This window comes from Cylas formicarius, unplaced genomic scaffold (genome assembly GCF_029955315.1).
Source record: "Cylas formicarius isolate icCylForm1 unplaced genomic scaffold, icCylForm1.1 PGA_scaffold_8__14_contigs__length_24414737, whole genome shotgun sequence".
Taxonomy (NCBI): Eukaryota; Metazoa; Arthropoda; class Insecta; order Coleoptera; family Brentidae; genus Cylas; species Cylas formicarius.
In genome coordinates, this window is record NW_026844361.1 from 13913392 (window position 1) to 13937987 (window position 24596).

Below are 24596 nucleotides of genomic sequence, written 5' to 3' on the forward strand. Positions count from 1 at the left end.
AACAACTTGTTCAAGGATCATGCGAGCTCCACCAAAATTTAAATGTTTTGCATTTTTCCGACTGTTTTTATGTATATTTCAATCTTATACGATTTAAAGTATTTGCTCTTGCTCCTTAGTATCTGATACTTGGCGGGTTTAACAATTGAGCAACTGTATGAAGTGACGTGAAGTTTTTTTCGGTACAACAGCGAAGGAGTGAACACTACCTGAGTATTGTTGTGCAAATCTTTAGGCATCGGCCCTAATTTTTATTGTTTTCTGTTATTTGGTGAGTCCATTTAACGCATCCAGTTATATATCAGTTTTTGTGGCTGGTAGTTTCCTCCTCTTGGCCCTCTAACCTCAACCATGGGGGACTCTTCGGGGGGCGAGGGCCCCCCGACGGTTAGTGCAGCACAAGAAAATGACAGTTTATCCAATGATTCTCAAAATCGTCCGTTGAACGCCATTATTTGTAACATTTTGCCACCGGATTGCAAAAAAACTGCTGAAGATATTTCCAGGCTCCAGTATTTTGATGTGCCCTCAGGTGAAGAGTTGTCAAAGTTATCGGCAGAGATCCAGATTATCAAGAATCAGTTCGAGCAAGACGATGAAATCCTGCGGGAAGTTGCCAAAATCTCCGCAAACATAAGAAGGACAGTAAATCGGAAAACAAAATATGAAATCACCGACCAGGGGCCTTTTATGGTGATTCTGGAGGGGATTACAAGTAAGGTGGGGACTCTTCATCCTATGAACTTTGGGAAGTTACTTCAAGCGCAGAAAGTTCAAGGTATATTGAAAATTTCTAGAAAAGGAGCCAATAAAATCGGTTTGGAGTTTAACACCTCTGAGTCTGCAAATAAATTTTTATCTAATGAAACATATTCGACAGCTGGTGGGTATAATAAGTATATACCTCAAAGACTAGTCACTTGCCGAGGGTTGGTGAGGGACATTGGTGACTTAATTGATGAGGATGATTTTTACTCTGAGGCAGAAGCCAAGGTTAACATCGGAAGATCGCTAAAGCGCGTTAAGATTGTTAATGTTCGCAGACTAACTAAAAGGGTCAAATGCCCAGGTGTTCTGCCTGGCACTTTTGGTTTCAAGACAGTTCCATCTAATGATTATATAATAACATTTGACGGAAAAACTCTTCCAGAATCAATCAGTATCTATAAAAATGAGTGTTCAATCGAAAAATATGTTAGTCCTGTTGTCTTATGTATGAATTGTTGCAGGTTTGGTCATTGGAAAAACCAATGTAAAAGCAAGGGTAGATGTAGTTTCTGCGCTGGAGATCATCCAGTATTTCATTGTGAACTGAAAGAACAGTTTTATAAGAAGAAACCATGCCCGACAGACCACTTAAATCATGAAGGTAAATGCAGCCTGGATAATTGCGAAATATCTCCAAAGCCAACTTGCATCCATTGTAAAGGCTCTCATCAGGCCACTGATAGATCATGTCCGGAAATGGACAGACAGAAGAAAATCAATGAGGCTATGGCATGGTACAACTTGTCCTTTTTTGAAGCGGCCAAACTCTTTCCAAGAGGCCCCAAATCAAGTGAGTTTAATCGCTCTAATGAAAATTTCCCTCCTATTCGTAACACGGTTGCCCCCGTCTCTCAGCCTTCCCCTAGATCTGCTTCTAAAACTTATTCTGTCATAGCAAAAAAGCGTAAGTCCCCCCAAATAGAATCAGGGTATGATAGGGACGCCCACAGGGATTGTCTCGTGCCGCCGTTGACTAGGCAGAAGTTGAATCACACTAGCAAAAGTCAATCTTCTCCCTCATATTTAAATGATTTATCGTCAGAGTCCGAGATGGACACTGCTTCTCCAGGGGTTTCCTCCTCTGGTGAATTTTGGTATCGGTTTGAAAATTTAAAGAAAAAAGTCTTGTCCAATATACCCAGTAAAAGTGCTTACCATGAAATTGAGAGTCTTTTTGACTCCCTGCCTCCTCCCGGAGGATGCAGGTTTTAATTTATTAATGTTCCCAGATCGACAGTCAAATCTTTTTGTTAAAATTAGTAATTTCTCAATTATTCATTGGAACACTTGCGGTATTAGAAGTAATTGTGATAGTATTATTAGTCTTATTCGTGACTTTGGTCCGGATATAGTCATGATTAATGGATCTTTTTTTCTCCCATGGGAAGAGACATTTATATTTACCGATGCCTCTAAGGGACCAGATGATAGAGTTGGCTTTGGAGTATTTATTCCGTTTCTCAATGTTAGGGTCGGGCATGGGTTGAATAGCGCGTTTTGTATTTGCTCTGCAGAAATGGTAGCTATTAGTTACGCCCTAGATCTTATATTAGATTATAATATTAAACAGGCAGTAGTTGTCTCCGATTCCAAAAGTGCCCTGCAGAGCTTCGGATGCAGTGCGGTTGAAGCTTCCAACAGCTACATTCTACTAGATATTAAAGCAAAGATTGATATTTTAAAGCGCAGACTTGGGGGGAAAATCCGAAAAATCGACATTTAGAACTTCTGAGATTAGTCTCCTTCGCTGGAGAAGATCCGAAAATCCTCGACATTTGGAACTTTAAAGTTTAGTCTCCTTCGCTGGAGAAGATCTGACAATCCTCGACATTTGGAACTTCAAAAATCAGTCTTCTTCGCCAGAGAAGATACGAAAATCCTTGACATTTAGAACTTCAAAATTCTGTCTCCTTCCTGGAGAAGATCCGAGAATCCTCGACGGAAATCGGCAATGGGCGAATGATCCTGGTAGTCGTGCCCAACAGTTATCTGTGAAACGCATCATTGAATTGAATTGAAGTGACGTGAAAAAGAAAGGAAGAATAATCCATGAGCGTAACCTCAGTTCAAGTTCTGCCGCTTGTCTTAACAATAAAAATGAACAGAAAATCTAGCCAAACTTGTGTAACATTTAGCAAAATAACATTGTGTACGTAGAATACGCATAGAATTTATATAATGGATGCTGTTTATGTAGTAGTAGGTGGAGGCATTGCAGGAATTTCGTGCGTTGAAACGTTGGTGTTTTTCGATAGCCAAGGCAGAATAATTTTAATCAGTGAATCAGGTTTGATCAAAACTGTAACTAATTTGCAGGCTATTACTAAAAATATATTGAACTTCGATGTAGAAGAAAAGCCTGGTAGTTTTCTCAGTGAAAGATTTCAGAACGTTTCCATAGTGTACGATAGTTTGTACGAAATTAATGACGAGGAATGTTTTGTAAAAACAAAAAGCGGAAAGATAATTCATTATCAGTATTTATGCTTGTGTATGGGTGCTGAACCTAAACTAATACATCAATGGGATAAATTTCCAAAACAAATAATAGGCATAAGAGATACTGATTCCGTAGAATATTTAATTCATAAGTTAAAGGAGAGTAAAAAAATTATGATTGTTGGAAATGGAGGCATTGCGTCTGAATTGGTTTATAAAATTAGAAACACCGAGATTCATTGGGTAATTAAGGAAAAGCATATATCTGCCACATTTGTGGACCCGGGTGCTTCAGAGTTTTTCCAGGATTCTCTGAAGGAAAATGAAAAAGGAGACACCACAGTGACGGTCACAAAAAGAATGAGATATGAAGAAGATCATTGTCAAAAATCTGGTGCAGCTTTGGGTCCTGATTGGTATAAAGGATTGATAATTCAAGGGGCAGACAAAGATGCAAAGCCCCAACTTACCATCCATTATGGGAGTGAAATAAGTTCAGTTAACACAAGCCCACATTCTGAGCGTTCATTAGAAGTTACTCTTAATAATGGAAATAAAGTTACATGTGATCTAATAGTTTCGGCAACCGGTGTGAGAGCGAGAACAAATTTCATTTCAAAATCCGAATTAAAGAGGGATGAAGACTATGGAATATTAGTAAACGAAAACATGGAAACAAATTTGAGCAACATTTACGCAGCTGGCGACATCTGTCATGCCAATTGGAGTCCTGCGAAGCATTGGTTTCAAATGAAATTATGGACGCAGGCCAGACAGATGGGTTGCTATGCCGCCAAATGCATGTACGGTAAACACATGGATGAAGAAGTGTTACAAGATTTTTGTTTTGAAATATTCACCCATTCGACGAAACTTTTCGGCTATAAAGTCATCCTACTAGGTCTTTTCAATGGTCAAAAGTTGGGGACCGATTATGAAATTTTGTTGCGAACGACGAAAGCTACGGAATATGTAAAATTTGTATTAGAAAATCACAAGTTGCAAGGTGCCGTACTGATAGGCGATACAGATTTGGAAGAAACATGTGAAAATCTGATATTGAATCAAATCGATTTGGAACCTTATGGAGATGATATTCTCAATCCCAATATTGATATAGAGGATTATTTCGATTAACCTGTTTTGGCAAATAAATTAAAAAGTTTGTTACCTATCTTCTAGTTTTTGTGATTAGGTGAAACTTTTTGAGCAATATTTAGAAAAGACCAAAGTGTCAGACAACTGACGTATATATGTCCCAAAGTATGAAGTTTTGGTTAGTTTAAGGCGTTTCAAAAATATACACTAATCATCAATAATTGCTTAAATAAGTAGATTTTTAGTCAAATTCTAATTCTGTTTGTTATTTTGTATGCAGATGTACCAATCCATAACCATAAGGAAAAATCAAAATAAAACTCTGTCTTCTTCACCAACTTGTAACAGGATATATATTACGAAACCATTTTTAATTGAGACACGAAGTTGTGAAATTTTTTTTATCGAGACACGAAGTTGTGAAAAATCATCCCTGGCAACACTTGTGCATAAAGTTTAAAAGGAGGAACCTCAGATATTTAACAAAGAGAATATGGGCAAACACATTTTAAAATTGAAATTGTATACAAAAAAATTTAATTAAAATTAGAAGTTTTTTTCCTTCCAGGTATATGAAAGAGAATCCTCAATCCCGCAATGTTAACTCTGTATTCAATTTTGAAAGCATGTCCACTATATTATTAATCACAGCTAAAGTATAAAGTGTTTTTTTTATTTAATAGCATAGGGATTTAATACTTTCCAAAGTTTTATCTGGATACAAAATAAGTATAGTTTTGTAACTAATATTTTTGAATTTCAGTTTCCATACTTACTGACTTTGGTGCTTCTTGTAGTGGGCCGCTATGAGTTTGCGTTATTCACTAGGCTTATTACTTTCATTCAATAATTCACCCTTAACAACATCGATGATATTGCCGTTTCGAGGTACGTTGCTTGTTTAATGAATGCTTTATTTGTTAAACATTCATTTTATTCATTTTCGAAATATACGACCTATCTACCTATGAATAAAATATTGGTTATTGTAGTTACTATATACTTTCAGACACACTATACTTGCAAAAGTTCTATTTTCAATCACCCTACAACTAAAAGCACCTCAGCGAAAGCTGCAAGGTTCTATTTTTACTAACTACACGCTTTACATCAAAAACCTTTATTTGACTTTTACATTTAAACTTAGATAACAGGCTTAAACACCCTTAAAAATAACATGTGTCTTAAAAATAGCAAACTAAAACAACTAATCTTATACTGATCCTGACGATCTACATATTTATTCCCACCTAATGTTATATAATTTTTACATATTATATATATTATAATATTTCTGAAACATGATGGTTTAAAGGAGTCGCACCAGATTTCAAACCTTTATCTTGTTACCTGGTGATAAAAAACTTAACAAATTGAGGAATAACACAAAATTTATTATTTTTATGTCTTGTGTCCCTCCTATCAACAGGCAACTGCAGTTATAGAATTTTAAGATAAATGAATAAAATATTCGATATTTAGGACTACAAAACTATGACGGTTTTAGGAAAACGAAAAGTCGTCATGGATATTCGATGGAGCTCTTAAATTGCCAGTCCCCACATTCCTTTTTAGCTAAATATTTCGGCCATTTTGGACTACAAAATTGTCAAAATCCGATACGGCCCATGGAAAACTGCAATCGGAAATGGCTTTAGGAAAACCGGAGGTTTTCAACGCGCACCAAACATTTTTTTCTTACTTCCAAGATAAATGGGTGAAAAAGAAATCAAAAACCCCAGGTTTTAGTTCTTTAGAGCCTCCCCGTATATCTTACCGTATCGCCGAGAGTCGTTTACGCTCTGTGGCGCTAGAAGTCGCCAACGTGACACCTCAAGTAATGAGTTTTGACGGCCGTGTGGTACTTAGCCGTGTAGAAACAGGCAGGACACTTGAACTTGTCTCCAACAACGTCCACCTCGACGTCCCTCGGAGCCTTGGGCGGGTCCGGATCCGGTTTCGCTCTCGCAGGACACTCCTTCGCTTTGTGCTTCTCCATTTTTGAATCGCTCCTCGTCTCGAACCCGCACACACACACCTTCAAACGAGACGCGCATTCCGTCTCTTGGTGGGACTTCAGTTTCTCGCTCGTTTTCATCGTGACGCCGCAATCGCACAGGTAGATCTCGTAGGCCTGCGCGTGCGCAAGCAGGTGGCCGGCTATAGCCCTTCTCTCGAATGACACGTACTCGCACCTGTTTATATATATATATATATATATATATATATATATATATATATATATATATATATATATATATATATATATATATATATATATATATATTGAAAACGTATTGAAAACGTATTGAAAATGAAAATGTATTGAAGATATATTGAAAATATATTGTGTGAATATACAAAAGGTGATGTATTATTTTTAATTTTTAAAAGTTGAAGAAAATCCTGATATTTCCATAAGAAAAATATTGATAAGAATATCTAAGAATGGGAGGTTGTTATTAGTTTTTATTTCGATGGTAAAACGTGTAATAGTGTGTATAGAGTTTAAATGTCTAAGAAAATCTACTAGGGATTCTGGCCATGAGGCCAAATAACAAAAGTATCATCGAAGTAGCTTTGCCATAATTTTGGTTTTAGATGATTACGCTTCCATAAATATATTCACGATGACTAGTGATAGTGGAGAACCCATTGCTGTTTCCGACGTTAGCTCCGCCCCCCTCAAACAATATAAAAGCAGGTCCAGAATAAAATGCGAGCCAGTTTCAGTTGCGCTCTGAAGAAGCCAACAGGATGATTGGCGAAACGTTAGCTACTTCGAGTCAACAAAAAACGAAGCAGGAGGAATCCAGAAGTTTTAAAAAAAGTAATTTTTTCGTGCACTGCGAGTCGTTTGTGCGGACTATTATTTTAAAGTATCTTGAGATCTGGCCTCCCCATGTTATTTTGGGTCCATTTTTTGTTATTTTGTCATAGCCTTTTACAAGCACCCACGGTACTTCAATAATTTATATATCAGTTATGTTTTGTTATTGGTTTCTTTTAGCTGAGTCCTAACTAAAGTGATAATAATTATTATTAGAATACCTGTCGCATGCGTAGAGCTTCGTCTCGCCGTGACTCGACACGTGTTTCAGGAACTTTTGCCTCGTGCCGGTCACGTAGGTGCAGCTCTGGCACCTTAAGCCCCGCCCCCTGGGGTCGTATAGCCTTTCGAGCTCGGAAACGGAACTTTCGTCCGACTGCCGCTTCGGAGTCAGCGCCGAGTCGAGCAGGTTTTCCAAGTCCGACTCCGCGTGACTATCGGAATCGAAAGGGTCGTCGGCGTACAGCATTTTGAGGTTAACGTCGCGTCTCTTCTTCTTCGACGGAAGGGGCGAATCGGGGACCTTCGAGATCGATCGTTTCTTCGACCGGTCGCTGTCGCTGTCGGAGCTGACGAAAATGATGCTTTGGCCGGGAGATATTTCCGAGGTCCCCTCTTTGACGTTTTGGGCGCGTTTCGAATGCGAAACTTTCTGCGGATGAAATTTCTTCGTGTGCCGCGTCAGAAATTGCTTGTAACCCGTTTTGAAGTCGCAACGGTCGCAACTGAAGTTCTTCTCCTTCTGGTGATGCGTCATCTGGTGCCTGACCAACGCGTTGAACGACTTGGTCTGGTACGAGCAGCTGCTGCACGTGTACATGTTGATCGTGACGTTTTTACCGTTCACTCGGATGTTGTACTTGTAAATCTTCACTTTCTGCGTGTTGATGTGGATGCTGCGGTGGTTTTGCATCAGCGACCGCTTCTCCGTCTGGAAATCGCACTCCTGACACTTGAAAAGTGGGCATTTGTTGACTGGTTGTTTCTTCGCGCCATCGGCTGGGGGAGCGTCACGGATGCTCTGCTGCTGGTGAAACTGTTTGTGGGTGGCGAAGAGTTTGGCCGAATCGGTTTGGTAGTTGCACGAGTCGCATCTGAGGCCCTGCCGTGCCGAGCCGTGACGCTTCAACTCCATCCGACTTTGGTCTTCAATCGCCTAAAAATTTGTGGTTCGCCGAAAAATTCGAGTTGCGTTTACTAAGACCGATTCTCTGAGTTACTGTTCACTTTTAATGTCGAATTTATTATTTAAAGCGTATATAAAGATGCAGTAAAACCTCGCTTAACCCTGTTTCCAAATATATACCCTATATATTTCGTATATATATATATATATATATATATATATATATATATATATATATATATATATATATATATATATATATATATATATATATATATATATATATATATATATATATATATATATATATATATATATATATATATATATATATATATATATATATATATATATATATATATATATATATATATAAATTTTACTTACTTTTTGAGATATTCGAGGTTTAAAATAATACCCGTATAAATTCTTGTTGTATTTAAAGCTGCCCACATCAGGTACTTCTTTTAAAGTTATAATACTCCAGATATACGAATATAACCTATTGCTAACAATAAAGGGTGTCCATTAATATGTGGAGATTTTGAGAAAAAGCGACTCTATACTACACACTTTAACAGATTTAATAAATTTAAAACTAGCTTAATTGAAAATACCTAATAACAAAAATAAATAAATAAAGTTTATAGGTTTTAATAAAAAAACTATAACTTATTGAAAATACAAATAAAATATATAATAAAAAAAACTTGGCAACTATGAACTTTTGAAATAGAAATATGAAGAACAACAAAAACAAACAGAAATGTCAAAGTTTGTTTATACCTTAACGCGTCAAAAAAAAAACAAACATTTTTAACTATTTCGATAATTATTTGTCGTTTTGATGCCAGATGAAACGAGCATTTTAAGAGGAACATTTTTAACGAAACTTTTTAGTTAACTTTTTATTACAGATTTATTTATTTAAATTTTATATATATATATATATATATATATATATATATATATATATATATATATATATATATATATATATATATATATATATATATATATATATATATATATATATATATATATATATATATATATAATTTTTTTTTTCACGTATTGATTCACGGATGGAAAAATGTGATGACACTATATTCCGTTCGCTTGTTGAACTCCGACTGGAATCCTGCAGACGTTTCGCCAAAATCTCACTTGGCATCTTCAATGCTCGCGCTCCGAAAACAGTGTTCGTTATTTATTCAAATTTGTTACCTTGGTTAGGTAGCCTATAAACTTTAATTAGTTACTTTTGTTATTTGGTATTTTCAATCGAGCTAAATAATTAACTATAAAATATTTCTTTAAATATGAAATCTAAAGTTTTATTAAATTTCTTAAAGCAGTGTAGTATAGATTCGATTTCTCCCAAAATCTCCACGTATTAGTGGACATCTTGTATATATCTATCTATCTATCTACCTATCTATCTATACGGGTCTTATCTTAACCTTTAAAAGAAGTCTTTGCTATTTAATATAATAATAATAATAATAATAATATAATAATGTGCAGTATAGTCGATTTTTCTCAAAATCTCCACATATTAGAATGCATTTTAGCGATAGGTTTTATTCGTATATCTACTGTATTATAGCTATAAAAGAAGTAGTATGGTGTCCTTGGTATTTAAAAAATATCTAATATTGCGAACAAGTCACCTAATGTGGGCAGCTTTAAATTCAACAAGAATTTATACGAGTGTTATCTTAAACCAGGAATAACTCAAAAAGTAAATAAAATTTAAATATAACATAAATTACAAACTTACTATATTTTACTTTACTATATAATTTAATACGTTATCTCGAAACTTACTTAAATACAAAAGTTGTTTCTATTAAATTGACCTGTACTTTTTTTTATTTTCCTAATGATCACGTTTTTATATACAGGGTGATAAAACAAAGTTACATTTTTATTACATTTTTGGATAGTCTTTTCAAAGACAAATACAACGATGTACATGATTATGGGTCTGTGAAGCGCTGTTTGAAACTTATTAGCGATCATCTTCAGAATTCGGGTTATGTTTAAACCATCATTGTTTTTAAACCGTTTTCTATCTATTATTTTTTCGAAAATAATGCTTTTCTTTAGGCGAGGATCAAATTTTCGCAAAATTATGCTTTTCTCAATTTTCTTAAAGGAGACACCCCGTATATTATTGAATTTTCGAATGGCCACTTCAATAGCAATTTCAATTATATGACACAGTACCATTTTGGCTTAATTGGCAATTATTTTCCAATAATACATAAATTCTTTTACATTCATAATCTAGAAATTTTGTAAATAAAAGCCTTTGCAAACCGGTTTTTTCTAAACACGGGCTTCTCACTTTCTAATTTTCTTGAGGATTCTTTTTGTACCGTTCAAGAGTTGCTAAATTTTGGTTTCTGATTTTCATTTTACATTTACTATTATCATTTATCTGGGAAAGCACTATACTATGAAATTTTCTGTGCGACTTTGACGATGGTAGGATTGGGGGAAAATCAGACAATGTAAACACACTTTTAAAGCGTTAAATCCTTATCCTACGAACTTTGAGTTAAGCACTGAGCTTATTCTTAGATAAATGCTCCCAAAGTAATGAGGTTTAAGTTAAGTACGAGCGCTAAACCCAAGCGTACTCTGGAATTAAAATGTTTATTGTATGTTTTAAGGTGACAAAGTACAATATCTTTCTTATTCAGCACAATTTAGAAAAACTGCACTCCACAAAATCAAAAGCGAATTTTTGTGGATCGTGGGCCTGTTTCGATGATACCCAAAAATTCCAATTTTTAATTTACAGATAGCCAGCAATAGATAGAAAGCAATATCTAAACTAGACCGAAAAATTTTAAAGAACAATTCATCTCATTCTGAAGTTTATGTTTAGTTTAAAGAATAATTATATTTTGCATTAAACAAAAGGCACAAGTGTGGTTAAATTTACTCACCTTGTTTGATTGTATCGAAATAGTTTTTTTCTTGCGACATTTATTCCGATGGTTGTTGACGGCCGATTTTGAACCCGTGAAATTGCATTTCGAGCATTTGCTTACTCTCGCTTTCTGCGTCGAGGTACCACTTTGGGTTTCGGTCGATTCGCAATTGTTTGGTTTTGAATCGAAAGCCTTCAAAGTTTGTTCTTGTGCTGCCAGCGGATGACGCACCCTAATGTGCTTTTCTAACGTACTGACACCCTGACAGGTGAAAGAACACTCCATGCACCTCAAACTATCGTAAATATTCGGGTGGGCCTCTCTTTGATGTTTTGCCAGAGTGCTGTTCTTCGATTTAAATTTACAAATTTCACAATCATACATTTTGGTTCCATTATCGTGGCAAACGAAATGTCTTACCACGCAGGCTTTTATGGCAGAAGTATATGAACACTCTGGGCACCTGTACAGTCCAAACAAATTTTTAATGTTCCATACTTTCTTTTTCAATTTTGCAGGCTTCCTCGAGTTAATACTCTGAGAAACGCTTCTTGCCTTAGTGCAAACTTTTTTTATTTTGTTGTCTTTGTGGGCAATTAACGTTTTCAGGGAGTTCCCGCCCTTTCTACACGTCTGCCTCATTTTATTTTGCTTCATATGGCGTTTTACAGCGCTCAATGATTCAGAGGAGAAATCACATCTCGGACACTTCCAACCACTATCTATTTTAAGAGCTTTTGGTGGTACACTTGTGTCTTTGGAATGATCAGGAGAGGTTGTTAATACATCATCTAACGCTACAGTTAATTGCCTTAAATTATGGGTGGCACTCGTTTCTGAGCATGTTGGTGGCTCATTCTCAAATTGAAGTTGATCAGGTCTAAAAAAAAGTTAACAATAGCATCACATTCTAATTTATAATAATATGGTGACTTTATATTTCAGTTATACTTCGTCATTTAAACTACAACGATATAATATAACAATATAATGTGCAAGGACAAATTGTGGATAAGAAGAAAATATAGACATTTGTTGCATAGTAAACAAAAAATGTGCAACTTATCGATCCACTAACTCGGACTTTAATAGCTTCGAGGATGTTGTTAATTATTTTATTACTTATAATTTTTCAGCCAACATGAATAACCAAGAATAGTGGTGAATCTTGTATCTACAGATTTTGATGAATACTCCACTAAAGTTATATTATATAGATATTGTCTGTGAGACAAATATACCAATTTTAAAAAATTCAACAAATAAAATTAAAAAAATTCATTATATAAACTCTATCACAACTTTTCGAAACACTGTATATCGTAATTTAATATTTCAAACTTTTTTCGATACATTTTTATATATTTGTACTGTACAGCTTTGCGACTTTTATGAGAAAAAAAGAACTACCACAAAAACCTAATCCTTTAACAACAAACAAAAATAAAACTTTATGGGATATTATAAATAATAATCGTGAAGTAGTTAAAAACCATGGTGGGATCCCATCTGTCAACTAGAGTTTGCATTATAGACACCTGTTTAATTTCCGATAATTTAAATCCAAATATTGTCAAATTTGGAGATTAACAATAATAATATGAATATAAATAAATCGAAGATTATCAGACTTACTCTATAATTAATGAAATCTCTGGAAAAATAGATGGTTTCTCTTCATCTGTTTCATCATTCTCTTGATCAATAAACATATCCTCATTATCATGAACATTCGATTCAGTCGTCCTAGCAATTCTATTTGCCTTGGCAATATCGCCAGTGCCGCTTACATCCCCAACATCATTACTGGCAAAATCTAGGTGTTCAGATTTAACTTCAACATCAGATTTGAACACTGAATCCACCTCGCACCGTTCATCATCAACTGAAATGTTATTTTTCAGTATTATAATGAAATTTCTAAAGAAAACGGAAAAAGCGTCCTAACCATCATTTACTTCCACTTTTATTTGTATATCTTCAACACGTTGCTCCACAGGAGTATATTCACCATCACAAGAAATTATATGTTCTCTACTTTCTTGCGTTCTTTCGTCGTCCATTCTCAAAACAGCAAGGGTTTACGGGTATAATACCTATATTAAATTTTGAATATTACACCATACTGTTAACGCATGATAATATGTCATAGATAAATCATTTATGATACGGTTCGCAATAGCGGCAATTTGAAACATCTAAAATATTGACAGCGTAGCCGTTCTGGAAGCGATTAACGTTTCAATACCAGCACAGATTCTGTGGTGGAGCATTGCACGAGGCTGTTTAATCTCCGTTCGCTCCCTACAGAATCCTTTGTAATCGTCCAAAAAATTTTGAAGTCGGTCTCCACTGGGTGGATTTAGTGAACGTTTTACGTTCACGTCGGTATGGGGGCCGGATGGGCCCGGATGGTCCGTGGTGGAAGCGAGGGGATGTCGGTTTTTTTTTTGGTATCGGTAAAAATTGTTTTTTGCTAGTTGAGCAAATATTGATTATATTTCTTCTTTATACGTATTAATTCATGACCAAAAGCAAAGATCCTCGACGGAAGTCGGCAATGGGCGAATGATTGTAGCAGTTTAGCCCAACATTTTTTACGAATCGCATCATTGAATTGAATTGAAACTACCAGCACAGACTAATACTACCCAAACCTGGGCCATTATTACTAGAGTTTTTGAACCACAGAAGCCACAAGTAGGGGAAGCATTGCACTTGGCGGACGATGCTCCTGCCCGGCTCTAATACTCGCTATTTAGAAAGAAAATGTACTTGTAGTGTGTTAAATTTAAGGGCATGCGCGGAAGGAAATATCCTTCTGCAGGTCAAAGGGCTGCCGGAGGGTTATCAATTTTTATCGTCGTTACGGTCGCTATATTGCCTAATTAGCTATACAGCCTGTAAAGTGAGTAGAGGTGTCGTAAATATAAGATGTAAGTGTTGAATGTATTAGTGCAGAACGCAGTTATTGTCACATAGATGGCAGTACATGTATTGTTTTTGAAATAACTTCCTTTTTTGGCCTACGTGACTAGAGAACAAGCACGCGGTGGAATGGCGGATCAAGTATTGGACGAATTTTGTTAGTTTTCTTATAAATTCCAATATTTAATATATCCTTCTTAAAATAAAACGCCTCAGGGTGTGTTATTAAACCCACATAATTCAAGAGTAAGAATGTGATTTAATTAAGTTAACCTACAATCAAACAAGAACACTAAATCGTTATGTACGTTTTTTAAAAGATAATTAAAATTAAGAATTGAATGTTTCCTAGACAATCTTATTACACTGGCATTTTTATAATTTAGATTTAAAAGCATTTGAAAACCAGAGGTATATTGAATTTAATCAGACTGAAGAGTTTTTCAATCTATATCAGATTCAATGACCTTAAAGGTAAACCTAACAAACTTATTAATGTCGCAAATAAATAAAAGAGAACTGGATTACAATGTGAACTATGAGGTACACCCCCATAACTTCAATTTCCCTCACTTTTTGTTTTTGCTACATAAATAAACTAAAGAGGCATTTGGTTTTCTTATGCGGATCTTGCCAAGGAAAGGATGAAATAAAAAGTGCAGGTTTTTTTTTTATCATAAATATACAAGGCTTAAAGAAACATGATGGAACATCATCCGGACCACTAGGCAGTTTCCTTTTGCCAGTCTTAACATTGATTTCTATTGAAATTATTAATGCATTTCCAGAATAGACCAGGTTCCTGAGTCGAACTATGATTTACTAATTTTACCATTATATCACACTCAAAGTAAGGTGAGCAAGCTTAACTCGCGTGAGTAAATACTCTTATGTTCATCTATTACATTTTCAGGGGTCGAGAATCTCATTACCATGCGTTATGCTATTAAGTAAGGCATCTGGCGTTTCTTCACCCTTTGTATGGAATCCAGTTTTTCAACAAAATTTTAATGTTCTTGTCGAACCATCATGGTTTTGGAAGTAAAAGCAAGCTCCATTTTTGTTTAGTATTGGCTTTGGCGGATTAAAACCTTCCTAAAACTTGACTTTACTTTCACGTAAGAAATAACGCCCGCGCAGAGTTTTTCTTATTAACCTTTTTATAAGCGAAGATTAATCGATGAGCAGTACGCAATTCATAAAAATCACTAACAAAAAACACAATTAAATACAATTGGATGCTGCCACCATTTTGAAGAAACCTAGAAAAACAAACAATTCTTCTTTTTTCAATGGACATTAGCACATACTAATTCTTTCGGTCGGTAAAATCGATACTATTTTACGTGAATGGTAAAATCAAAGCACGATCGCATCACCTTCGTCAAAGATTGTCGTGATTATAGACCTCGCTAGATCGCAGAGTACGCAGAATACAGATTGGATTCAGTTTGCAGTCACTGAAATCTATGCCGTCCATAACCATACGATTATGCTACGTCGATGATGTGCCGTGTTGGCGAGTGCGAATGTATGGTTATAAAACCTCTTGACATGAAAAGAGGTCAAGGAGTGGCAAAAGGTGGTCACTGAGAAAAGTACTTTAAGTGACGGTAAAGACCATTTTTTATGTGAGTATCGAGATTTTGACACTACTCTTGTGCTAACTTGTTTGGTACAATGTCACTTGTCGTGGACGTTGCTGTTGTATGCTGCATGCGTTGCTGTATTTTTACATGACAATTGTTTCGACAACACCGTGTCTTTATCAAATGTAGTATTTCCAAACTACCTGCTACTATATATACTGAAAAATAACCATAAAACCTTAATTAAAGTTGTTGTGAGAATTTAAGTTAAGTTATACATTTCAATGTCTCATTTTGTTAATCTCCATGGCTTCCAATAAATTAAATTTTCTACTTTTGTGGCCGAATGTAAAATATCAATATTAGCATAATTAGAACCTAGACTATTGTTTTTAAACGCTTTTAGGTCAAGATCCGCGTTTCAACCTGTAGACACCTGATTTTTGAGATTTTGGACATTTCTTTTTATTGTTTTTTTTTATTTTTCCTAATGTGTTATTAGTTCTGAAAGCTATTTTTAAACCACATTTCGACAAATGTTTTGAAACTATTTCACCAGGTTCTCCTATGTATGTAATTGTTTTAAATTGTTCGTGTTCTGTATTAGGTTCGTAGTCGAGTTTACTGTTGTCTGGATTTGTTTTTTATTTATAATTTTTTCTATAATGGACGGATTGTAGCCGTTGTTCAGTGCAATTTGTTTAATGATTTTAAGTTTTTTGTTGTAATTTTTTGTTGAGAGTGGGGTATTAAGAAGTCTGTGTATAAAAGAGTGAAATGCAGCCATTTTGTGTGTATAAGGGTGATTTGAGTTGTGTCTGTGTGTGAAGGTTTATGATAAATGGAAAAATCTAATTTGTTTTGCGTTTTCGTAATAGTTAAGTCTAAAAAATTAATAGAGTTATCCTGTTCAATCTCGAAAGTGATAAAATTCACTATCGAGATTGAACAACGACTATGAGTTAATGTAATTCAAAAAAGAATTCAATTGTCTGTCCGTTCCAACAAAGCAAACAAAGACATCATCTACGTATCTATACCAACATAGAAAACTTTTACTTATAGGATGTTGTAGTATGATATTTTCCAAATTATCCATTAAAATCTCGGCTAGCAAAGGACTAAGTGGGTTTCCCATAATCAAACCTTCCTTGGAGATGTAAATCTGTCCATTAAATTCAAAATAATTTTGGTACAAGGATACTGTTAAGCAATCAAATTTCCTGTTTCATTGATGGGTTAACTTGTTTCCGAGTTAGGGTGAAAATTCAAGTTCAATCGAGATTGAACAGGATAACTCTATTAATATTTTAGACTTAACTATTATGAAAGCGCAAAACAAATTCAGTTTTCAAATTATGATAAACCTTCACACACGGACATAGTCATACATAACAGCTCAGATCACCCTTATACACACAAAATGGTTGCATTTCACTCTTTTATATACAGACTTCTCAATACGCCACTCTCAAGAGAAAATTACAACAAAGAACTTAATATCATTAAAGAAATTCCACTCAACAACGGCTACAATCCGTCCATTATAGATAAAATTATAAATAAAAACAAATCCAGACAACAGTAAACTCTATTTATCCGAAACCTAATACAGAACACGAACAATTTAAAACAATTTAAAAGAATTACATACATAGGAGAACCTAGTGAAAATGTTTCAAAACATTTGTCAAAATGTCAAAATGTCAAAATTTTTAAAAAACAATAAAACGAAATGTCCAAAATCTCAAAAATCAGGTGTCTACAGGTTGAAATGCGGATCTTGGCCTAAAAGCGTTTAAAACCAATAGTCTAGATTCTAATTATGCTACACACTTAAACACACAAAATAGTATTTTATGCAACAAGTGCAGTTTATTTGACACGAGCGGAGCGAGTTTTTAATAAACGAGTGAGTTAAAAAGTTAACCAAACGTGTTGCATACTATACTTTTTCTACGACCGTTGATTTTTGGGTCCATTTTCGCAAAACAACACGAACACATTTACTGACATGACCGTCAGAATTGACAAACGTCAAAATTCAAAGCGTGGGAAATATCTCCGAAAACATCCGATTGCTCCCAAATCCGTGCGGTAAAATCCCGGAAATGTCCGAAGTGGCACGCATTCATTTCAAAAGAAACTGACGTGTTAAAGTGACGCTTCCCGCACGCTAGATCGGTGAGTAATTAGGTATTTTACAGACGGGAGTAGAAAAACACATTTTTGACGACAATTTTGATATTTTACATACAGCCACAAAAAGTAGGAAATTAAATTTATTGGAAGCCATGGACATTAACAAAATGAGACATTTTTCGGTATATATAGTCGCAGGTAGTTTTGTAGTAAATATTAAATTTGATAAAGGCACAGTGTTTTAGTTCTTATTTATTTGGATAAATGGATTTTCATCAAGTAAAAGCCACCTCAGTTCAATATTTGCCGAAAAAAATCTTCGTTTTAATTTTTCAATAGATGCCCGATTTAGATAGAGGCATAAAAAAAAAGAGAAAAAGGAAACTAAGCACAATGTGGTACTTTCAAAAACTATTGCCAGGCCTTACTTAAATATCGATTTTTAGAAAAGAAAAATGTATTTTGTCGTTCTTACAGAGGTTTAAAATTAACTGTTTTCAAGAAGGAAAGTTCATCAAAATATTACCAAAATTTGTTTTTTTTATTGTTCCAGTTATAGTGGTTTTTGTTTTTGAATCTAAGGCGTTCTTTGTTAGTGGGCTCATCTCATTTTTAACTTAAAAAGTTTCGCAGAAATATCTTCGGACTGTCTTTTGAAGTCTTAGATTTGTTGGAATTGTCTGATGACTTCAGATTATAATACATGTTAAAAATTAAAACAATATTTTATAGACATTATTTAATTATCAAAGAGCAATATTGAGTTAATATTTTCGTTTTTTTATATGAAATATTAAATGTTTAAGACATGTATTACATGTTTCCTTACAATAAATAGCTTTTTAATATTTTGGTTGGTAGGGTTGCGATAGAAAGCTGATAAACCTTGATATTTCGCTTTCGTATGCTTTTTCTTATGATATTTAATAAATGGAATACTGTTTCTGTAAATCTCCACAACCCTAATATTTTCTGGACACTGCCTTATTTTGCGTTAACCTGAGATGCATTTTTTAGTAGTAGTTTCAAAAGGTCACATCAGAAATATTGTCCAATGTCCAACAAAGTTTCTGGCAAAATGTTTTAACACAGAAGTGCAGCTAGAACTTACAAAAATAGTTACAGCTGGTTGTTTTTTATAGTAAATGCAATTATGATATGCTTTAATGTTAGAAAAGTGCACAGTAAATTCTAGGTTGTGTTTTATTTGTAGGATCCGAATCCCCAACATCGATGAACGGCTGTGGTTGTAATTTGCCAAATACTTTTGTGATACTCTGAAGACAGACTACTTTTATTATTGTAATATGTCATCCATTAAACAGGAGGTGATTGTGAAGGAGGAGCAGGTGATTGTGAAGGAGGAGGAAGAATTCTGTCACGTTGAACCCTCTTCAGGGCAATCGAAAATAGGTGTTAGTGATATTCAGTCAGACGGGAGTGAGTCTGACCTGGGACATTGTGAAAGTATGTATAAGGACGAGCACTATAGTGATAATGTAAAGTTAAGTGAAGTGAGTGAAGTAACGGATATTAATATTGATGGGAATGGTGGATATTCCTCGGAATCTTTGCTGAAAGTCTACAGAATTGACGAGGTGGTGTTTAATAGCCAAGGGGAAGTTATGATAAAGGAAACAAACGAGTAAGTTGAATTCAAGTTTTTGATAAGACTTCGTGAATTTAAATCTATTTTGAATCCAAGAATAATAAACGCATATTTTCAGATTAGTACGTAACGAACAAGAAGAGTGTTTTGGCTTCTATAATTCAAACACGATCCCCGCATTAAAGATAAATGCTAACACCGAGGGGGAAACAACATTTGACTGCGATTTTTGTTCCATATCGACCTCGTCTATGCAGTATCTGAAACGACACACATTGGTTCATACCAAATTTAAGCGGCCAATAGTCCAATGCCAATTCTGTTCATTCAAGTCGACTCTTAAAATAGTACAAATTCACGTCTTGGAGAAGCATTACGTATCCTCGCAACATTGCCCATACTGTTCTTTCACGACCAAGTATCGAAACACTTTAACAACACACTTGCTGCTACACACTAAACATAAACATCAGTTGTTTAGGTGTTCGTATTGCTCCTACGAGTCGCCTAAAGGAACCTTGCGAATGCATATATCTCAATGTCACAAAACTAGTCGACAGGTTATGAACAAACCTCCCACACAAGTATTAATTTCGATGACTTCTTGTATTACTTGTAGGTTTAATAAAAAGAGTAAGCCTATCAAAAATCAGGATTCGGTCGGTAGTAAAAATCTTGTGGTGGATATAGTCAAAAGCGATGGAAGGGAAGTTGTGACTAATAAAGTTAAGAAAAATAAAAAGGACGCCGTTGTTCTCGGTAACAACAAGGTGTCGAAGATATGCGCAAAGAACAAGCGTAAACCCCAAAAGACCCAAGAAAAGTATCATGATAAAGATGCTACAAATGTTTTAACTTGTCCTCATTGCTACTTTAGGTCGCCGCATAAGAACATTTGGAGCAGACATTTCAATAGATGCAACCCGCAGAACGATAGAACGACCGAGATAATCCTTAAAGACCCCCCAAAATCTCAGGAAGAACCATGGGGTGATTACGAGTGCGAAATTTGCAATTTTAAAACGAGTTACGCGAATTCTTTAACGATTCACAAGATTATTTTGCATCCAAGACTGCCCAGTGCCGACGAAAAGTCCGATTCGTTAAGTAACTCCGGATTAATAAGAGACGCGCAGGGTCATAAACGCGGCAATCGAGAGCAGAAAGGCATTAAGAAGCGAGGTCTTAAGTCCTTTCCCTGCGACATGTGTCCCTTTGTGTCAAAAAGTAATAGTGGTTTTGCGAGTCATAAGTTGTTTCACTTGAGAAGACAAAATAAGACTAGTACATAAATAAATATCTGAAAATGGGATTGCTTCAAAAGTACAAACGTTTGCATTTTTCGAGTATTCTCCAAATACAGAGATTAGCAAGATTGCGACTTGACTGAGAGACTTCGCTATTCTTGTCTGTGCCATTACAGTATTGTATTTTTGTACCTGGTGTGGAAGTTGATTTATCACACACAATCACGCCTAATTAAAGCAGCCTGAATGTTGCCTTTTCACTTGTAGTTTAGTACTATGTCCGCAAAGTAAAAGCGAAAAAAAAAAAACACGTACAAATAATAATTCTTTTAATAAAACTTTTATTCATACAAAGGAATATAACAATCGGTCCGGCTGACAGACCATATTAACTGTACAATTCGAAATAAATTAAGATAATAGAATGTACTCGGTTGCGTAAAGGTGAACTACCGCGCAGGGTTTCGATATAAAAATAACTCCTAAGTTAAGAGGTAATCACATTGCCGAAGCCTTCTTTCGGCACGCAGGCACCTATGAGTAGTAGTAGTAATCGTGAAGTTTCTTATGGGAGATCGGGGAAACGGACCGTCATCAGCAGCACCAAAAGTTGCTTAGTTTTAAAAAGTAAAATTCTAATTTTTATTAAAACAAATACCGCGTATTTTCGTCGTTTTCCCCAAATCTTTGGCTAGTTGAAGTGGGACCCATAAGAAACTTCAACCGTCTTTGTACAAGGTTAAAGACTTGTCTAGTTTAGGCCGCTATATTTCATACGTTTAATCTACATTCTCCAGCGACCCCAAATGGGACAACTTCCGCAACACCTCTACTTTTTGGTTATCGTTGAGCTTCTCTATTATTACGTCTATGGCGTCTAGAGTCATGTCGGGGCACTCCTGAAACGAAAACATCGCTTCATGCATTCTCAAACTTGCCCCCAAATTGTGTTGTTTATTATGAAATAGAGCGTTGCATAGCACACACAATACTTTGGCAAATAAAATAGCAACCATGGACACCAATTTAAGTGATGAAGAAAAATTGTGTATCTAGCTAAGTAAAGATAAAATGTACTAGTAATCTTTGAAACAATGCCTTGTCATGTTGAGGTTCAAATGGCAACTGTTGTTTCTTTGTTAAGGTTAAATTGTACATAAGCTTTTCAAATGAAATACAAGAATAGAACATGATGTGGTTATATCTAGGAACCGGAGAGATGCAAATTAGAAATTGATGAAAATAGTATATTATGTTACAAGTGCGGTAAACGGAAGGAAGATCATACAAAAAATGAGATATCCTCAGAAGGGGGATACAAATGTTAGATGCAATAAACGAGGAGAAGACTACTTTAAGGTTCTAGAAAAGCAGGAACACGACTTTCCCGAAAATCTTCTGCAACTGTTATTACGATTACTAAAATAACTGATGCCTTGTTTTGTCAGACCTATCAATCCCTTACTACTCTAACAATAGTGAATCCATACTGCAAGGCTAATCTTGTCACCTCTTTTCTTTTCAGCATACATCTCTGACTTTCCTTCAGTTTCCAAACATGTACCTCTTCAAAATTACCCATTAGGATTCCTAACTGCTTGGCTCTTTTAAAAAAAATGGAGATCCGGACAATTTATTAACAGAAACATTATTCTTTTCCATTACTTAGCGTATAATCGTTGGTGTTGTCAGCTGGGGTAATGACATGAAAATTGATTCTGATCTGTTCGGCTAACAGCCACTTAAAGGGGATTAAAAGTATCAGCAATAGTTTCATGGTCAATTGAACGGAAGATGGCGATACAGGGAATTCAAAGTTTTTTTTTGGGGGATTTATAGCATAATAATAATTGACAGTTTTCGGTTTTTTGAAATTGACAATTACGGATTTGTAACTGATTGAGACTTATTGGAGTGCTAGTTTCACCATATTACTTAAATAAATCAGATCGTCATTTTATGTGTCAATGTCAAATGTCAAAGTTCAATGTATTTTTATGAATTCGTAGAAGATGGAATAGTTTGGACAGCAGTTTGGTTTTTAATTGCTCTCGATACCTTTTCGTGTTTTAAGTATTTATAAAAAATATCTTGAACTTTTTAAATGCAAACTCGTCAAAACCAGTCAGTCGATCCGAACGAGAATACATTTTCTATGAATAATTGCACATCCTTCGTCAAAAAACCTAAAACCGCAAGTTTTGATGATTACTCAATGAAAAGTTTCTCAATTAATATTTTGGTGTCTCCGATTTAGACCTTGCCAATTTTTTTTCAGGCTTAACTCCCTATTGTGAATAACTGAATAAATAAATAAATGCATAAAAATAAATAAAAGCGTTTCGCTAGCGATTTAGATTCATAAATCTAGTACGTACCTCCAACAGGCTGCGGATTTGGTTAAGACCTGCATCTTTCTTCACCGCGTGAATATTTCTGCTAATGATGGACTCGTGTGGCGGCTTGTTCAGTTGATCCTCCAACCACTGCACCACCACCTCGTTTTTATCCCACTTGTACCCCTGAAATGGTTGCGTTTAGCGGCTTAACGAACCCCAGAAACGTACCGATTTACCTCTGCAGCGCCCTTGTCTTCGACAAACCACCGCCTCAGCATGGACTCGCCCTGACCTAATCCGACCTCCGGTTGAGCCTCGAGGAGCGCTTTCAGTATTCTATCTTGAAGCAGCAACCGACACAATCTCCAATACAGAGAGTGACGGGCCCGTTTCCACGGTATTATATCCTACATCAAAAAATATGTCACAAAAAATATTGTCTAAACTTTCAGTAGTTCCTGAAAAAAGGTGGAAGACCATATTTACTAAGAAAAAATTAACTACACAAAATCGAATAAATAATTACGTTTATTTTAGGCAAGGATTCTAAAAATATAAAATATATAGGACGTTTCGTTTAAAATTTTAACACTAACATCGGTCCAGCACTTATCGGACACCTCGTATATATAAAAAATAAATAATTTCAAAATTTAATTTAAACCATAACAGTTTTGTATAAACTTTTTTTTTCTAAAATTAGTAGTTCCTGAGAAAAGGTGGAAGACCATATTTACTAAGAACATATTAACTACACAAAATTCGAATAAATACTTTCTATAAAGTTTACGTTTATTTTTGGCAAATATTCTAAAAAATATCGAAATATATGGGGTGTTCCGTTTAAAATTTTATCACTAACGTCGGTGCAGCACTTAGCGGACACCCCGTATATATAAGAAATAAATAATTTCAAAATTTAATTTAAAATTTTGTATAAACTTTTATTTCTAAAATCAGTAGTTCCTGCGAAAAGGTACAGGCTCCTTATTAAGTGCCCACCCTGTACGCCGCTGTCGCGAGATTAAATAAAAACCTGTTTGGGTCTCCCCTTCTTCCACCGTGGGGCGGGGAAAGGAAAAACGGGGGGCTTCTCGCAATAGTATTCAAATTTCCCGGGAACCTGAGATTAAACCAAGATCAGTGCAGAACATTTTAAAGAGAAATGGGTACAAGTGTCCATTCTTTTAAAGACTTACGCGACAAGTGTCTATTATTTTAAAGATTTACGCGGGCAGCGCCAAAATTTCCTGGCCTGAATATGAAAGAAACAAAGTAGAGTAACATTTTTTTATTATTTTTCAATCTAATTCCCCTTAACTTCAATACACTTATTACATCTCTTAATTAACAACTCAATTCCTTTAAAAAAATATTTCTTTGGTTTGTCTAAAATGAGATAAAACAGCCTGTTTTAATTCAACTTCGTTGTTAAACCGCCGTCGACGTAAGTTCTTTTTCAAATATCCAAACAAATAATAGTCGCTGGGGGCCATATCTCCACTATAGGGAGGATGATCTATCTGTTGGAACCCA

At 35.2% G+C, this 24596-nt stretch overlaps 4 protein-coding genes across 14 annotated transcripts in view; 2 read left to right on the forward strand and 2 right to left on the reverse strand.

Annotated features, from left to right (window-relative positions):
- The first annotated feature begins 177 nt into the window (after positions 1-177).
- On the forward strand, positions 178-5946 carry LOC132706843 (pyridine nucleotide-disulfide oxidoreductase domain-containing protein 1). Of its 6 annotated transcripts, none has more exons than XM_060678430.1 (3): positions 178-4961; positions 5069-5193; positions 5813-5946. In XM_060678430.1, exon 1 carries the CDS (start codon positions 2947-2949, stop codon positions 4342-4344), a length of 1398 nt encoding a protein of 465 aa, XP_060534413.1. In that variant the 5' UTR covers positions 178-2946; the 3' UTR covers positions 4345-4961; positions 5069-5193; positions 5813-5946. The 6 variants fall into 6 exon arrangements, with proteins under 6 accessions (XP_060534413.1, XP_060534414.1, XP_060534415.1 ...); XM_060678431.1 differs by having other exon boundaries at positions 178-1369; positions 2458-5193; XM_060678432.1 differs by having other exon boundaries at positions 178-778; positions 1230-5193.
- On the reverse strand, positions 5802-13420 carry LOC132706842 (zinc finger protein 91-like). Its single transcript, XM_060678427.1, has 6 exons — positions 13155-13420; positions 12842-13091; positions 11222-12086; positions 7357-8291; positions 6083-6500; positions 5802-5941 (listed from the first exon to the last, which is right to left on the reverse strand). The coding sequence occupies exons 1-5, from the start codon at positions 13267-13269 to the stop codon at positions 6116-6118; spliced, it is 2550 nt and encodes an 849-aa protein (XP_060534410.1). The 5' UTR covers positions 13270-13420; the 3' UTR covers positions 5802-5941; positions 6083-6115.
- A 1951-nt stretch (positions 13421-15371) lies between these two features.
- LOC132706754 (zinc finger protein 90-like) lies at positions 15372-20869 on the forward strand. The gene is made up of 3 exons (XM_060678263.1): positions 15372-15765; positions 19079-19510; positions 19593-20869. Exons 2-3 carry the CDS (start codon positions 19173-19175, stop codon positions 20764-20766), a joined length of 1512 nt encoding a protein of 503 aa, XP_060534246.1. The 5' UTR covers positions 15372-15765; positions 19079-19172; the 3' UTR covers positions 20767-20869.
- A 203-nt stretch (positions 20870-21072) lies between these two features.
- LOC132706752 (acetyl-CoA carboxylase) overlaps positions 21073-24596 on the reverse strand; it is a 92413-nt gene continuing 88889 nt past the window's right edge. For 4 of the 6 annotated variants that reach the window (XM_060678259.1, XM_060678256.1, XM_060678257.1 and 1 more), the window contains exons 19-21: positions 23297-23467; positions 23100-23243; positions 21073-21620 (exon numbers count right to left, since the gene is read on the reverse strand). In XM_060678259.1, the coding sequence (XP_060534242.1) occupies positions 21501-21620; positions 23100-23243; positions 23297-23467 (435 nt within the window). In that variant the 3' untranslated portion in view covers positions 21073-21500. The remainder of the gene's footprint in view (positions 21621-23099; positions 23244-23296; positions 23468-24596) is intronic. The other 2 variants (XM_060678261.1, XM_060678262.1) reach the window with 1 other exon arrangement.

Bases quoted from the DNA above. Each gene is read 5' to 3' on its own strand.
- LOC132706843 (XM_060678428.1), top strand. From the start codon at position 352: ATGGGGGACTCTTCGGGGGGCGAGGGCCCCCCGACGGTTAGTGCAGCA. The intron at 1,370-1,429 runs GTAAATGCAGCC...TCCATTGTAAAG, and splicing joins AGACCACTTAAATCATGAAG to GCTCTCATCAGGCCACTGAT.
- LOC132706842 (XM_060678427.1), bottom strand. From the start codon at position 13,269: ATGGACGACGAAAGAACGCAAGAAAGTAGAGAACATATAATTTCTTGT. The intron at 12,087-12,841 runs GTAAGTCTGATA...ACTTTTTTTTAG, and splicing joins GAGATTTCATTAATTATAGA to ACCTGATCAACTTCAATTTG. The intron at 8,292-11,221 runs GTGAGTAAATTT...ACAAATTTTTAG, and splicing joins TTTCGATACAATCAAACAAG to GCGATTGAAGACCAAAGTCG.
- LOC132706754 (XM_060678263.1), top strand. From the start codon at position 19,173: ATGTCATCCATTAAACAGGAGGTGATTGTGAAGGAGGAGCAGGTGATT. The intron at 19,511-19,592 runs GTAAGTTGAATT...GCATATTTTCAG, and splicing joins ATGATAAAGGAAACAAACGA to ATTAGTACGTAACGAACAAG.